Source organism: Plectropomus leopardus, chromosome 12 (assembly GCF_026936395.1).
Source record: "Plectropomus leopardus strain MGB_pleo_1.0 chromosome 12, ASM2693639v1, whole genome shotgun sequence".
Taxonomy (NCBI): domain Eukaryota; kingdom Metazoa; phylum Chordata; class Actinopteri; order Perciformes; family Serranidae; genus Plectropomus; species Plectropomus leopardus.
Window position 1 is genome coordinate 11878355 of NC_142187.1, and position 17754 is coordinate 11896108.

The 17754-nt window shown below is 40.1% G+C and overlaps 1 protein-coding gene across 11 annotated transcripts in view; it reads right to left on the minus strand.

Moving 5' to 3' along the window:
- The window catches only part of LOC121951703 (supervillin-like), a 54997-nt gene extending 38982 nt beyond the window's left edge, over positions 1-16015 (minus strand). For 6 of the 11 annotated variants that reach the window (XM_088085112.1, XM_088085107.1, XM_088085104.1 and 3 more), the window contains exons 1-6: positions 7568-7818; positions 5137-5200; positions 3873-3964; positions 3708-3765; positions 3464-3612; positions 1602-2439 (exon numbers count right to left, since the gene is read on the minus strand). In XM_088085112.1, the coding sequence (XP_087941238.1) occupies positions 1602-2439; positions 3464-3612; positions 3708-3765; positions 3873-3964; positions 5137-5200; positions 7568-7628 (1262 nt within the window). In that variant the 5' untranslated portion in view covers positions 7629-7818. Of the gene's footprint in view, positions 1-1601; positions 2440-3463; positions 3613-3707; positions 3766-3872; positions 3965-5136; positions 5201-7567; positions 7820-15457 lie in introns of those variants that run through there. The other 5 variants (XM_088085109.1, XM_088085105.1, XM_088085103.1 and 2 more) reach the window with 5 other exon arrangements.
- Between the last annotated feature and the right edge of the window lie 1739 nt (positions 16016-17754).

Consider the following 17754-nt stretch of genomic DNA (forward strand, 5'->3'; position numbering starts at 1 on the left):
ACTATTTGTTACAGTGTTATGTTTTGCTGAAGTCACTGTTTCACCTTTATAAATATGGATGCCACTATTTGTAGGTTTCAGTTCGTAGCACAGCTTATCACTAGTCTCTGCATCAAGTCAAATTCTTTCCTTTTTTCATTGACTTTACTTGACACATTATAATTCTCTTTCCTTTTATGGTAGCATATTCAAGTTTATATAGAAGGTGACATAAGCTCTTCACTAATGAACCAAGCTGCTGTTAAATCAGGGTTACCTCTTGGGGCAAGCGGCGAAATCATATCCCCTCCAAAAACCAACCCTGCAATCTTCCCTGCTGCCCTGCAACCTTTTCCTGATGAGCTCCCTTGAGCACCTTTCCATGTGAAACTGGAGCTGGGCAAGCATGTCAGAGCCGGACCCACAGTCTAGAAAGATCCTAATACTGGCATACAGTGCTTCAAGCAGCAGGCTGGTTAGCTCAGCAGCTGGTGGACAGCCCAAAGGCAACAACTTCTAAATTCGTCAGTTTCTCTTTTTCAGATTTTCTGTCACTTGAGTTATAGCAACAATAATTTTGTCACATACTTAGTGATGCTCAAATAAAATTAAAAAATTAATAAATATAAAATAAATAATAATAATAATATAAGATAAATCTAAATAAAAAATAAATATAAAAAATAAGTATATATAAATATAAAACACGATTCTATTTTTTGTAACGTATCATGAAGCAGCAACAGTTAACCACAAGTTCATAATGAGACAAGTGGTAGGGCCATAGTCAGTATGCACTTAAGTTTGTGTGATTTGGAGATCAATAAGATTTACATTCCTTTTTCTTTTCTGTTATGTTTTGTTGCCGATTTTTCTAGATTTTATTCAAGTTAAGTCATGATGTTTATATTGCATGTTTACAAGGCTTGAAGTTACAAGTTCTACTGTGACTGAAGGTTTTTACAATTCAGTAGCTAAAAAAAGATGTGTAATTTGTATGAATTCATGTATTAGTTAATCTCATTTTATCATTACGCAGAGGCCTGGCCTACTGTATACATGAAGGAGCAGTGGATATGTTGACTGTATCCAGTGTTTCATTGGTTTGACCACTGAGTGATTAATTGCTTGTGTGTTGTGAATAATACAGAAAATATAAACATTTTACACAGAATTCCAATTGCAACATTATTCTAAAATATCGCAATTCGATTATTTTCCCATTTCACTCAGCCCCTACTCCTGTAGAATATTTTAAGCAATCAGTGGATCAGTGTAAATACTGTAAGGAAACAGAGGTTCATGTGGTCTTAACTTCTCAGAACTGCTAAAAATACCAGGCACATCGGACTTTTCATGTTGAGATCACTTCATGTGTAGCAATAAACTGCAGTGAGAACATGTGCATTTGTGATTGTCATCATAGACTTTAAAGGTGTATTCGATTTTTTTAAAGACAAAATACCCAAAATTAGGTATTTTTGTGATTTTTTTGATTACTTTTGTACTATCACATCTTGATTAAGAGTTATCCATTATATCAGACCTATATCTTGGAGTTAAGTGGTTGGACGTATTTCATATATTTTTTGAACATTACAACCCATGTTTTATAAACTCACCCCTGTCTGTTGAGGATGCTGTGGGCCTGCTGCTCTATGAATAAATCCCCAGGTGAGATGCCATAGCGAGTGGAGGGCAGGGAGGCCCGGCGGGCGGTGCGAGGTGAGCTGGGCACCGCTGCGATACTGTAATCCCTGGTGGGGGCGGGGCTTGGCTCCTGGTGGGAGGCGTCCTGGTGGTGGGGGGACTGCTGCTGCTGCTTTTGGGGCTGGTGTGGATGCAGCTCCTGGGTTCTGGATCGAGAAGTGACTGAACGATCTTGAGCCCCGCCGCGCCGGTAATTCTCTATGTTCATCGCTCTTTCCCGCTCTGAAAATCTTCTTGGCCTTTCTTGTGTTGGGGGAGGGGCTTGGTTTGAGTGTGTCGAGCTGGTAGTGGAAACAGGGGCGGGATCTGGATGAGTCCTCATGTAAACCCTGCCCACTCCAGAGCGGTATGGCACCCTGGGCTCCCGTCCTTGTTCTTCACCTTCTTGTCTGTCTTTGTCTCGCCTGGCAGCCGTTTGTCGGTCAGAGGCGTCTGTGTCACGCCTGGAACGGTAGCGTGGTGTGTAATCAATGTCTGCCTCCTGATCCAGGAGAATGCCATAGCGCTCTGAAAGCTGCCGGCGGCGCTCAGCTTTGTAGCGGGCGATTCGTTCAGCCTTAGAACTGAGGCTGGTGGTGTCTGTGGGTCCAGATGTGGGTGTAGAAGAGGTCGATAACGTTACCGGGTCAACATACACCAACATGGGCTCTGGTCGGCCGCTGCCAACACCACCTTTGACCTGATGTGATCTGTCTTGAGATGAAAGCTGCTTCTGGGGTGCCTCCAGCTCCTCTCGACTGTAACGCCTCACTGTGGGAAATAGTGGAAGACTTCATTACTTATCAAAAAAACTCCCTGACAACCAAGAATCATGCCACTTTTTTGTCACATGGAAGTTACTTTAATGACCAACGCGGATGCGTTATGGCATCCTCCTGGAGCCAATGGAACTGATGCTGGTGGTGTCTCTGGGTCCAGATGTGGGTGTCTTGAAGATTAGGAGGGCACTATAAAAGTGCAAGTTTATTTATTTATCTCATTTACTAATAACAGTAGCAGAATTTTTTTTCAGACTCACAGCAAAAGAAGGCTTGCCCAGGAGAAAGTGTGAAATGTGGGCCAAAGTATTTATACTTGTAGGACTGATTTGTGCTTGTAAATTTGACTTATACCAGTAAACCTGGTATTTACCATAAAAACTGAGTTGTGTGTGAACTTTTTTCACTCAAACAGATGGACATGTAACTGCAAACCTTTTTTTTTGTAACTATATATTCTTTATGTTGCACATATTAGGATTTATTTGCATGAATCTTTTGAATTTGTGAACAAATTGTCATGCACAGCTCTCCTTCAAATTCAAAAATTTGACAACCCTATTTGACCCTTCAGTTTTCATGCAAGTCAGTTCGAGTCCAAAGTTTATGGTACGTAATTCAATTAAATCTCCTATCCCATGTGACACAAAAGTGACATTATACTAAGAAAAAACATCACAGAAAATCATATGAATAAGGGAATCACTTCTTGCAAAATGCAACAACATGCAACATGTGTTTTCATTTCACCGACACAGTTACATTCAGTTAACCTGCAGTATAGCTGCTCAGTATCACCACATACATCAACTGTTGGCCACTGAGCAGCTCAACTGGAGGACAAGCATGTTGAGACAACAGGGAAAGACGAAAAACCTATTTCAACATATCAGCATGTTAAATCATATGGTTTACAAATACTGAATGACAAACGAGTTCTTTTTCAAACATAAGAACACTTCAGGAGTGTCAGTCCAGCAGCAGTATGTTTTTGCAGTGCATCGTGCCATGCTTACCCATCACACAAGGCTCACAGGAATCTGAGGCGCGGGTGTACCGCGGAGGATCCTCCTCCAGCATTCTGTTGGCGACCAAACCACCAGGCACCAGCGTAGGTGGAACATCACTTTCAATCCCCTCCAGACGCCGAGCTATTCTCTCCTTTCTGTCACAGACAAAAGGCAGAGGGTAAAGGTCAGCAGAAGTTTTTATGACAATATTTAGACATGCTAATGTGAAAATAGTGAGCCCTGAATATACCTGTTCATTCCCAATTCCTTTGTGACAGCTCCCTCAAAGTATTTCTTCAACTCTGACACTGAATATTAGAACAGAAGACATTCATTTAGTATCATAAACATCTCAAGAACGCCAAATTATTTGTTTTATTCTGAATCATCGTGTGTTATTAGAGCCAATGCACACCCTTGGGAAGGACAACCAGAAGTTTGGCATCTGTATCTGACACACTCTTGACCAAGTTGGTCTTTTCACCCAAGGAGAAGTCGGTCTGAAAACTGAATAACAAAACAGAGTCACAGTCCTGCTATCAAGACAAATTTATTATATTCTAAATTCCTAATGTGCTCAAATAAATACTTCATCAAAATAACGGATTGGAAGTGCTCCCCTCTCAAATATGTGTATGATGATTATAAAACGCAGCTGTTTTATTTCAATTTCCTCAGTGACAAAACAGTGCTGATGCCAAAAGCAGGAAACTATATTTCTCTACAGTTTGTTGAGATTAAATGTCAACAATGAATTGCGCATAGTTTGCAATTTTCGCCGTGCACACAACTCTGCCTCAAACGTCTTGTCTTAAAGAGGTGACAGCAGGTAAAGGTGAAACTCAGCTGGTGTCACTTCCAACAGGATCCAGCTTAAGAACTAGGTCAGCAAGTCCAGATTTTACTCAAAGTGGAAACAGACAATCAAGGTCCTATCTTAATGTCTTTACATGGCACATCAATAAGCCAGGATAAATAAACTCTCGTCTTTTCTTTACAAACTATCTATCTTTATTGTTCAAACATGGCTTTATAGTTTTTTAATTCTCATTTCTAAACTCGACTGGATTATTGAAGTTTGTCGTCTTCAGTGTGTATCAATTTTCATTGATAAAGATCCAAATACCTTAAAGGAGCAAATCGGTTAAAACCGCTCCTCACTCCGAGTTTATGATCAAGTGTATCAAAAAGTTGTGCAGATTAATTGCAGAGGAGCTGCTTATCATGTTGCTTTTTTATCTTTAAAATAAGATTTTCAAAGTTGAATCTTTATCTTAAACAATTGATAAATAAAAAATATGCAAAGCACATTGGTGAATTGTCTCTTACATTTTCTGTTCCTGTGATGGTAAGTGCTAGGAGCTCTAATGCTGAACAACCAGAGGAAACTTTGAACTAATGCAAGAGGGGGCTTTAAGCAACATGCTCCTGCAGGAGGTATTATAATGCCATGTGAACAAAAAAGTGTCTTAGGATAAGCTGTTCCAGGCATCTCCAGCTCTTAATGCTTGCTGCGCATGATAAGCTAAAGCTCTCTGCTGTAGTAAAACCTATATCCTTACATATCCTTATCTTGATGAAACAGCAAAAGTGACATAAAAATATAACATGTCAGTTCAGTAGCGCTACCATTCTTTTACCCAGGTCTGTGTGCTGGCTGCAGAGAAACAAAAACCCACCTTAAGGTTTCGGATGGAAACGAGGCTGAGCTGCAAAGCTTGGGGCGAGCTTTAGATCCAAATTCTAAAAAGAGAGACACGATTTGGTCAAACTTGCATAAAAAAGTTTAAAGTTTACATTCCACCTTTAAAATCAATGGCCAATGTATGTATGGACAAAAGTATATTGGGACTATTGAATCTAATTTTTGCCCAAATAAAGCGTACATTTCTGGCATTTGGAATTACAGTAGATTTACATTGTAAAAAGGATCCTAAAGAAGTAAGTCTGTGTTCAGACTAGCTCGTAAATTCATTTCATTAAGACCTTTGTGTAGCACAGCAAGGTCACAACACAGAGAGCTAAGGCAACAAATGTTGGATTAATTCTTCCAGTCATTAATTCTTGGTGACCACTTATAATTTTGCGGCTCACGGGAGACTGGAGCTCCTAGCTGACATCAGGTCAAGAGGCGGGGTTCACCCTGGACAGCTTGCCAGACTATCACAGGGCTGACAAATAGAGACAGACAGCCATTCACACTCACATTCACACCTACAGGCGATTTAGAGTCCCCAGTTAACCTAACCTGCATGCCTTCAGACTATGGGAGCATGTAAAAACTGGACCTCCTGCATCTTACTTCACTGTCTTCTCATCATCTGAAGAAACATGATGATGAATACTGCAAGTTTTAGGCACTTGCCAGTGGTTTGATGATGATTCCTATTCATGCTACCCCCCAACCAAACCCCCCCTACCAAAAAAAGTATACTAGTACTAGTGTTTGACAGACTAGAGGAAACCAAAGCCCATTCAGAAATCTCACATTACTTGGAACATACTTCACAAACTCTTTTATGACCCCTTAAAGGTATATTACCAAGAAAACCTTATTATAAAGGTAAGTTTTTGGTAGTTTTTGGTAGTATGCTTTTGTAAATAGCAACAAACATCATGACTTTCATTAATGCAATACTACAACCACAGTATTCATTCAGCACCTGTACTGTAATAACATTAATTTAACTTTGTACATCTTACCTTACCAGTATCTTACCTTTGCCCATTTCTTTTATAAATTGTTTATATGCAACTGGAAAGTGAATTAAAATGAGTCACTTGACATCTGTCAGAGTAAACACCATCAATGTGCTGTTCAGTTTTGACAGGACAATTCCAGCCTAAGTGTGAGTCACTTGTCCAAAGAGGTTACTCAGAAAGTTCACATCTAGTTCCCAGCTGATAGTTGACCCTTTTGCTCTCACATCACAGTAACAGTGCCCTGTTGTAAAGTTGTATCCCAGTATAGGAGGCAGATCATATTACTGCTCCAGACGCCTCCAGGACACCTACAGCCTATTTTGGCCCCCAAAGACTGTGTGGCTGTAGCAGGGAACGATTGACAGGATAAAAAGTATGGAAGCAAAAGGTGTGGTAGATGTAGAGCCCTAATTCTCAAATAGACCTCAAGTTCAAGGGCTTCTCAGCATTTTGTGCAGTGACCTAGTGAAATTCAAGACCTCAAAAGTGACAACTTTTGATGTAAGGAAGGGAGGTCAGAATTTGACACAAGCGAACCCTAACCCAGAAATCTGAGGAAATATGAAGGCATTATTTTGTTTAAAATCCACAATGATTCAAGATTTTTGAAGGCTTTGTGTACATGTGTCTGTGTACTTTGTGTACATGTGTCTGTCTGGAAAGCCCCTTCGACAGAAGTCAGTCTGGCTTTCCTTGGAAACGCCTGCAGGTTGTCAACAAAGCAAGCAGTACAAGGTTGACAGTGCCAGAGAGCAGCTTAGGCTGCTGACGGCCCAAAAGTGAGCCCAGTGAGGAGAGGGATTTTCTATAAATATTCAGAAGTGTAAAAAAAGACTTCCCAAGTGAACAGGTCCTTCACTTGCACACTGTCTGTTTGGAAAGTTTGGTTGCTGGTTGAACATAGACAGCACTCCTCCACCTCAATGGGCAATGATGGAGTGCACTAACAAGGCAGAACATCAGAGAAAAAGAAACCGGGAAAAGCATAACAGATAGCACATAGCAGCACACACCTGTTGAAAATAGCATCAAATGATAATCAAAAATTATCTTTAACTCCACAACTCCATCAAAGCAGTGTGATGCTATTAGATATAAACTTAGCGCATGTATTCAAAACCCTAAAATGTCTTAGACAAGGATGAGTAACTCTTACGCACATCATGAATCCTCGTTTCATTAGATCCAACCAAGCAAACAGAAGCAAAGAAAGAAATTAACAAGGAAACCTCTTGCCATGCCGAATCCCCCCTGCCTCACTAACAACCACCAAACTCTGTCATTTACCTCAGTAAAGAGCTAAATTGCATTAGCAAAGTCCCCCAAGCAGTCTAGTTAAGGGTATTCAAGTGGGTCAAGCAAGTCATCCTATAGAAAGACTGAGCCTTCCCCTTTCACAGGCCTTACCTTGGCCACATGGCTGCTCATGGTTCACATGGTAACTAGAGATCCATGGGTTTCGAAACATGTTTAGGGAGAAGAACAGAAGGATGCCTCGCTGCTAAACTCTCCTCCGGTCACAGCGGTGGTGACGGTGGTGGCAGCAGTGGAGGCGAGGGCTGCTACCGGCAAAGCAGACAGGCAGGGATGGAAGTGGTGACACAACCACACACACACACACACACACACACACACACACACACACACACAAACACACACAGACAAGCACACGACCACAGTAGAATGACTCCCCTGGTTACACAGCAAGATACAGCCTACACGGACTGGCTGTCATACAGGATGTGTGTGTCGATGTGCATGTCTGTGTGTGTGTGTGTGTGTGTGTGTGTGTGTGTGTGTGTGTGTGTGTGTGCACGCAAAGGCAGCTGAGCGAGAGACAGCGCAGCAGGGTGCTAAAGCAGCTCAGAGCCCTAATCAGATTACGAGCAGAAATTAGCCTTGATGATAAAAACTCTAGAACAGGATTGGAGGAGGGTGCCAGCAGGGCTGCAGGGGATGGTATGGGGTCCAGGGCTACTGGAAGTCAGACGGGATCCTTAACACACGCACACATCAGACGTGCTTCAACCATGATGGCTAGCTGCCATCAAACTTCCAAAAACTAAAGCCAGAAATTGCATTGATATTATTAAGTTGCCAGATGGTTTATTTGCCAGATGTTTTTTTTTTGTTTGTTTGTTTTTTTTATGCAGTTGGAGTCTACCAAACCGTAAATCCAGTGCACCACTGGGAAGATGACTCATTATGCTTGTAAGGTTTTTACTGACAGCATTGTCTTGATGCCAGTTCGGCCAATAAGAAAGGTTCCATTAAGCTTTCACGTGCAAAGCATCTGAACATTAGTCATAATTTCCTGCATATTCTAATCTTCTCTCATTAAACACAACACAACTAACATGGATTTTTGACGATGTTGTTAAAAATCTTATAAAATAGCTACACCTCATTAAAAGGGGTATAGTTTACTTCATTTCTGCCCTTCCTCATTTTGACTACCCTCTCGTTCTCTACAACATACACATGCACACAGTGCAATTCACGAGTTATAACTCTGTGTCAGTACAGACATAATCAAAAGAGTGGGTGCAGACATAGTATCATCAAATAGATAACATAATGACCCACTTGTCTCAGTCATCACATCAGGAAGTTTGAGGCGAGTCAGACAAAGAGGGAGTTGAGGTCACAGTGAGTGTCCAGTACCCGAACAATCACATGACCCATCAGCATCTAACAGACACACAGTCTGTGATACTGTGATAGATATGCAAATACACCAAAAGGGAAGCAACATAAGGCAGACGTAATCAGGAAGTTGGCACTATTGTTTAAAAGACAATCATTAGAATTACAAAATAAGATAAAAAAAAATACAAAATGACACTATTAAGTGAATTGAGGTGAGCAAACAAAGATAAGGGTGGAGGTGGAGGCAAATCAGAGGAACAAATACAGTATGAGAAAAACTTTACTTCGTATCAAGTCAAGATTTTGGCGTCTTTGCTGGCTAATAAAACCAATCTTGTTTGACTGATGGAATTCTTTGGTTCTGCAGCTGCTACATAAATTGGATTTGTGTTTGCCAAGGCAGGCAAAAAAAAAGAGTATTTTTTCTGGGTTTTTTTTGTTTGTTACTAGGAATTGGCTCACTCAGAACAAACATTAATTTTGCATTAATTTTCTACAAGAAAAGACGCTGTTAAATATGCAGTAAGATCTGCATGTATATATATATGTCTCACCAGACAGGTGAGCGAACTGACTTTTAAGACTTCATCAGAGCTACTCGTAACTGAATTTATGACCAGTTTTACAATGACCAGGATTTAAGAGAAAAAACAACACAAACTGACACCAATTACCTAAAGTTAGGGAGGATTTAGCAAAAATATTAACTTTAACATAAAACAGCTTCAACAGCTAAAACATGACTTTTTGGTGACGTTCATGCAAGCAGCACTTGGTGTTACCAATTATTTTTTATGCAATGTCTGTTTTCAATGCAATGTCAGGGTAAAAAAAGATTAATAAAATTATTCTTTCCATGTCTTAGTACTTTTAAGACTTTTGAAAGACTAATTTAAGACATTTTAATACCAATTAAGGCCTTATTCTTATATTGATGAGTTCAATGCCTTTTAAAGATCAGGAACTGTGCTTGCTGATTTAGAAGCCCCTCTTTTACATTTGTCAAACACTTTTGCAGTCTTAAGTCTGTCTTAGTCTTACTCACTTGCACACTCACTTGTCTGCTACATTTTCTCACCCTTTCACACACTCCTCCCCCCGCACCTTCCCTAGTCTGCCTTGGCTCCCTGTAGACGCCCCTAATAAGGCAACATGTGTTGTGAGTGGCTGCCTCGGGGAGAGGTCACCCTGTCAGCCGTCCGGCCGTGTTTACCGGGGGGACCGTCTCCACGCCTGCTCGCTGCTCTGCCTTGTTTTCTTTCTCACTCCTTCTCCCTTTCATTCCCCAGATTTGTCATCCTCGCCATCCATCTCACTCACTCCTCTGGCTCCTCCCACCCCAACTCCCCCTCATTCCTTATCTCTCCTCTGTTTCTTGCATTTTTTTGTGTTTCTAAACTCTTTACTTCTTCACCTGTCTTACTTCATTTCACGTTTTATCTCTCTGTTTACCCCTTGCCAACTCCCAAACCAGCCAGCAACAAACATGATAAATCTTCCATCACTCAGTCAGTCACTGTCTCGCCAGTTGCAGACATTTTACAACTTCAAAACAAGCCAACACGTCATTCACAAAGCTTTTCTCAGAAGTAAACTGCACAGAATATTTAAAGCCTTCCAAGAAAAAAAACTGAGGGGGACTATGGGTGAGAGAGTCGATGACAACATAGGAACTTGTGTCAGACTTCATGACCAGTACACAGGTCTGGACCTGGACCTGCAGGCCTCCTTTGCTATTCAATATTAGCCTGTTGACGAATCAGCTCTGTAACTAAAAGTTCTTTGTCACTTCAACAATCTGCAACTTTCGCTGCTGTTTTGCACTTTTTTTAATTTTACAAAATAAACGAGCTCTTAACGTTAAGTGTTTGAATGTAGAGGAATATTGATACCATCCATTCCATCCTTGTGGGAAAAAGAATGTTACTGTAAATAAATCCCACTGTGAGAGTATAGGATCACTATTTTTGAAGAAAATACACTACACCCTTACTTCTCAAATATAGAAGTCTATAAATCATATAACTTAATGGCCTGCAACCTGTTCATTACTATTTTCACAACACTGCCTCAGCTGTTGGGTTTATCTCTCTGTCCAATGAGTTTTGTGATCATGATGTTCCAAGCAACAACAAAATGCACCAATGACACTTGTTCTGACTTCAGTCAAATAAAAATGTAAAACTCGGGTCAACAATTTCTTCTCGCAATACTGAATGTACAAACTAGTCAATAAAACTCAACACCCAGGACATCATGTTAACACCACGAGGTGTGTGACTCAACATCAAAGCATCTGTCTGGTAATCAAATGTTAAGCTGAAAAGCTCAGAAGCACATTGGTCATACAAGGTGGACTTTTTCCTCTATGGAAACCACATGATCCTTTGTTTCAGTCTGTCTTTATGCAGCCGGAGCTTTACTGAGCTCAAGGCATTATGTGATCTACATTATGATGACTGTCTGGTGATTAAGCACACACTTTGTTTCAACTCAACAAAATAACACAATGACCATCCCCAGAGCAATATAATGTATGTTAGTCAGTTGCTTAACAGTATATTTATCTGAAAGTGAAATATTTATATCATAATTTCTATAACGGGTGTAATGATACATCAGTCTGGATCGATGTATCGATTCAGTGATCATTAACAATCCAGAATCATCGATGTGAAAGGAAAATATTGATACATATTGCCATCTTTACCACTATATTATGAAATTACCATGGCACATCTGTGTCACCATATCTGGCCAAGTAAACCTCCCTCCTAAACAGTTAAACAGTACTGGTGTACTAGCACCAGGTACACAATGGCAATCAGCCATGTTCAAGGCAATTAGGATGTTTACTGATATTGTCTCATGTCGATTGCAATTGAATCAAATCAAAATTGTATTGCGTCCGACCTTGTGATTTGTAAAATATCATATTGCTGTCCACAGAAGTGATATGATATCATGTCATGATGAAATTTGCTATTTACACCCCTAATTTCTATCTGAGGAGAGTAGTTTGGTTTGAGGTTCTCTTTGGGCATATACTGAGCATTATTTACATAAATCCATAAGATAAGCACAATATTGATCACAATCTGACAGATTCACTTTGGCCCTGAGCACTTTTCCACTGTTGTTGCTCTCACTATTTCTCAAATTTATTTGAGCACAGAAAATGTTAACATGAAACATAAAGTCAATAGATATACAGCTGCTCATATTACTACTTACAATAAATGAAATGTGTGACTTCCTGCACATCCTGGAGGACTGTTTCTAGGCAACTGATACCAGACACCTTGTGTTAAGAATAGCAAATTGGATATTGTTTTATTAGGAAAATTATTTTTTATTTAACAGCTTCTGTGCACTCTGGGCAGCAGCAGACACTGTGCTCCAAACTAGCCTGCCTTTATTAGGAGAAGCTGTCCGTTTAAGGTTGTTTATATAAATCACTAATATAGACTGGGACACACATGCGCTAATATAAACATGTGCACACACATGCAGAAGAAGTGCATGATCCAAACACTCTCTCTCAGCCACACAAACACACATGCACACACCTACGCACACACAATTACACGGGTCAAGTGAGTGCCTGCAGCAGAGCAGCAACCTTTCTCCTTCCTTAAACATTTACTCTGGCAGTTCACTCTTTAGATCCAGATCCACGTTCCTCTCTGCTGCCTTGCATCAGCTCTGCCTGACATTCGGCACAAAAATCTGCCTGCTCTGCTCTTATATGGATATCGATGAGCACAGAGCCTGGTGCTGAGGAGAGACACTTCAGACGTTCTGCAACTCTGGCAGAGCAGGAGGAAGGGAGGAACAAGGGAGGTGTGACAGAGTGAGAGAGAATGAAGGAGGAGGAAGAGGAGGATTTTATGCCAGAAATGGTAACTTGAGGATTTTTTTTTTTTGGCTTTTCTTAAAGGTACATTGTCCAGGAACATCTTCACATTATATAACATGATGAGGTAACTCATACAAAAGAATCACATCCATCATGTGTTCGATGGATGAACGTGTGAAACACCAGCAAAAAAAAAAAAAAAATTTTTAAGGTTACCCAAAGTTTTGAAACTGAAATAAATCCACACTTGTTTATTTCCCAGGACATTATGATGTCACAGTGAAGTTGAGCTTTGACCTTTTGGATGTAACATGTCATCACATCATTGTATCCTATTAGACATTTGTGTGAAATTTTGAGTAATGGCTTTACCCTCTTTTGTGAGGTCAGAGTCACCTTGACCAGCCAGCTCTAATCAGTTCAGTTTTGAGTCCGAGTAGATGATTGTGCCAAATTTGAGGAAATTCCCTCAAGGCGTTCTTAAGATATTCCGTTTATGAGAATGGAACGGATGGACGGATAGATTGACAGGTAGAGTAGACCAGCAACCCAAAATCATAATGCCTCTGGCCACAGCTATTGCCAGCACAGAGTCATAACAATAAACATATTTTCAGTTTTTCAGTATGTATTGCCTTTTAATGTTGTCATACCAGTATAAATACACTTTGCATCTAGTGGCACCTATACAACTTAATCACAGTAACCTTTACTTGTAAGCTATATTTTCTTCCTATACTGTCCTCTATGAATGCATAAAATGTCCAAACCATGCATTTAATAATACCCAACAATTGTTTTATAATTAAGTACTATATTTGGCTGATTGTTTATTATTTCTGTGCTTATGTGCCATTCACACTTTCTTGTCCCTCCTGAGTCCTGATGGATCCAGCTTATTCCTCAGCGTGTCAGCTGTTTCTCAAAAGGAAACCTTTACTGACTGGATTTCAATTATTCTATTTAAGTATCTCAAAAAACATCCAGAGGGCCCATTGCTACCAGTCACCGTATGCTACCAGTGTGCTTGTTCCCATATGTAATTAAAAATAAATATACAATGATGCAATAGCATACCAGAAATAGATCCATCATTGGCTGCAGATGGCAAAAAGTAACAATTAACATCCTGGAATACAGGATCCATTTAGGAATATGGGAGAAGTGGCAATCATCACTGATTCAAGTCATATATTGTTCAAACAGCAGTCATATATCCAGACAGAGTTCAGCCTGTTAGCAGGCCAGCAGGAGCCTGTGGACAGCTCTCTGCCCACTGACATGCTAAGTGCTGACAATATCAGCAGACAGCAGGGCGCTGAGTACAAGCTACAAGTTAACTGGTGCATGAAACCACATTTAACAGGCCACACACCTGTTGAATACAAATACGAGGGAAGGAAACTGACTCCAGCGCAGGGCTGGAGTCAGTTTTGTGGTATAAGTTTCTCCTTTAATGGGGAAACGACGAAAGGATGTACAAGAATACGCTGAACGAGTTGGAGTTGTTCCAATTCATGTTACATCAATAGAGCACTGAGAATCAAATCTTTGCCTCTGCATCCTGCAAATGCCAACAGCATAAAAGAGAAGCTATATTTCACTATTGCTACAAAAAATCCAGTGTGAATCAATTTATTTACATTGTGAATTAGAAAATGGTCGGCAGGCCGCACAACACCCTATGGCAGGCCAGTTGAGTGCAATTCATGTAGAACTTCGGCAAATGAATGTGTGTATCACAGCTGGGTGATAACACTAAAATGTTTCTACAACACTTGGAGATGTGTCCAACTCAGTATTCTTATATGTAGTTGAACAGCATCCAGTGACAGAGGGTCAAGCATGGGCCAGCAAGTAAACCTGTCTGTTCATTTTGACGGGCGCAGCAGGTGCAAAGCAACTGCTGAACAGAGTCACGCACACACTATGAAAACAAAACTGCAGAGAAATGACGCCTGTCCAGTGTTGGAACAACATGCCAGCACATCATGTAGCTGATAGATCAGCTGCACACGCATACCACCACACAACCATAATCTTGAGGCTGGAATGCTAATACCCATGTGGTTACTTGAGACAGCACAAAGCAACAACAGTGTTGGGACACTACATTCAGTTCTCAAGAGGAGAAAATCTAAACTAGACTGCTGCGTTTTGGCACCATAATTTTCCTCCCCTATTGGAAGTTTGGCAAAAAAAAAAATGAAGAGGGACAATAAACGAGTTTAAATTGTCTGCCAAATTCACCAGGTACGCAAAAAAAACCCCCAGATAATAATAATTCCTGCAGTTTCCTGTTATTCTGAGCATTTGTCCAGGATTCTGCTGCAATGATCTGTTCTGGGAATATTCACTTTCCAAATAAAGTGATTCTGATTTTGTCTGTTGACTGAACCGAAGTGATTCTGTTTCAACATACCATGCACCTGATTTGAGAAATGGAATTTGTCAACAGTCAAACTCAAAATTTATCAGACTTTTTAAGTCCAGATCAGGTTTGAGGCAACTTTCAACGTCTTGTCATCAGTCAGTAGAAAGTGGTTTCATTATCCTAACTGATGCCAGATGACACAGCAATTTCTTCACATTAAAGTCACAGCAGGCTAAATAAACAGCCTTATGTCTCTTTTATCTACTAAGCAAACTTCCAAGAATCTACAATTTGCAACTCAGCACAAAGCTGGATGGTAAATGTTGTCTGATTAACCGTAAAATAACTATATTCCTACTTGCTGACCTTATATCATAGCGTGCATGAAATTATAGTAGGAAAGAGTAATACTTACATTGCTTTAGCTCCAATATTAAGGGACTGAGAGAAATTCTTCACAAATGAAGTCCATTTATCCGGGCAGTATACTTCAGGGATATGAAACCACCAAACAAAGGGTCTCACTAGTTCCTTATTCAGAGCAAGGCAGATGCTGAGGAGGCAGGAGGCACAGGTGTGAGCAGGTAAACCCAAAGAGAGGATCCACAGTCGTCCACCATGAGGCAGGTCCAACCTCAGCAGCCGACAAATATAGCCTGGTGCTTTCCCACTAGCTCTGCTGCATGGGGCCAAATAAATCGGTCCAGGAACTGCCAGGCAAAGAATAAAGAGAAGAAGGGAGAGGGAGAGAGAACGAGAGGGAGCGGGGTATGCAGGAGAGGGGTGAAAGAGAGAGAAAGTGATGAAGCAAAGAAAGAATAAACAGGAGTGGTGCTAGAGCAAACTGATATTCCAATGATATGTGGTTCTATAAACTATTCCAAAAGTCAAAACTGTGGTTCTTAAAATATCCATTCTTGTAAACCAGGTTTGGGGCCGTGGTCTGATAGTTTAGACTGACGGTGAGAGGCGATACAACACTCCTCCAAGGGTTTGAGGAGTGTGGGCCAAAATCGGCGTGGTAACCTCATCCCACAGCAACCATGTATGGACTGAAGAGAGCGGCCTCGATAGACGGGCATCTGCCATAAATAGCCAGGAAGCGACGGGCTCCCAACACAGGGAGATCGAATCAGCTGTTAAACTGCAATCCAGCAGCACGGTGTGACCCAGGCTCTGCAGGAGCTCCTGTAGTACAACACAAAGCTGCAGTAACCTCAGTTTTGCTTTCGGCAATGCATGCTTCAGCTATGTATTATATTTACATTTGAATTCATTTTTGCTAATAATGTATCCAACTGTAGGACACATTTCAATTTCTTATCAGTTCATATAAATTGTATTGCACTTTTTTTTTATTATGATGTTATGATCATGATCCTTGCCAAAGTACTTACTAGAGAACAGCTGGGAGATGCACTAAAGAGGATCTCTTCTGTGCTTGCGTAAATATTTATGAAAAGTTAAGCAACTATTGTTCACCTCCAAAAATGGAAATGTAAGCTGAGACATTTTTTTGCTTTTTTTATTTCATGAAAAGTCTCATAAAAAAAATTAATTAAAAAAAAATTAAAATGTATGCAATAAAGTCAACAAACTACTTGTTGAAGTTTCAGAGAAATTTGGCAGCATGTTGGGATTTAAAAGTTATTTTACTATTTAGATTGGAATGGTACAACTCTTAAGGGCATTATAGCCTGTGTAAAAATAGGTTGTTTATAGAGAGAACTTGAAGTGCGGACAAAGACTTTCACATGGGCACATGCACTACATGTGTCACAAATACAAGATGCATGCTTTAAATATATAAATGGACAAGATCAAAAAGGTTAATGGTATTCTCTGCCATCAGGGGTTTTGGTATTGTATCATTATAACATGGCTCCATCTTGTGGACATACTGTATTAAGTACATAGCAGTATATGCAGACTCTTATTATACAACAGGTGTTTACAACAAACATTTAAATTTAGGTAATTTACTCCTTTCAGTTCTACCGTCTTTCTCAGTATTTGGGGTGTGGTACAGCTGAGAATGCAGTCTGAGTGCAGGGAGGACAACTGTCGCTGTGCCATTAATGGAGTTACTTATTCCCCATGCAGCAGAGGCAAGCATGCCTTACAAGTGTAGAGTAATGACAGAGTTGTAGTTTACTTACAGAGGTGGGCTTTGGCTTGGACATTTGAGGCAGATGTGGTGGATGGACAGCTGGAGATTAACGGCAGTGAGGTCCAAAGAACAGTGGCAGTGAAACTGCTTGAGGACGACATAAATGCAGACAATTACACGATCTCATATGTGATGACAATAAACTATAATATCTAGTTTTACATTCATAGGCAAATATCTAAAAAGTCAGTGTTGGAATTAGACTTAACACCATTGTGTGAAAACTGTTTATCATGAGTGAGGTTATTGCATATGGAATGGCGTTTTTGTCGATTATTTAAAAAATAAAAATAAAACATGAATAACTGAATATGAGCAGGAAATAAAGAAATGTGACCATGAAATAAATCTATAAATTTAAAAAAAAAATGGGGCGAAAAAACAGTCACAAATAAATACAGAATTTGTATATAATAATATAATATAATAATTTATTAGCTATGAAATATGTTTGATAGATACAGTCCTTCTTCTACAGGGTTTTACCCATTTATGTATCACTGTAGGGAAGTCGGTTTTACCTGAGGGAAATGCTTAACAAC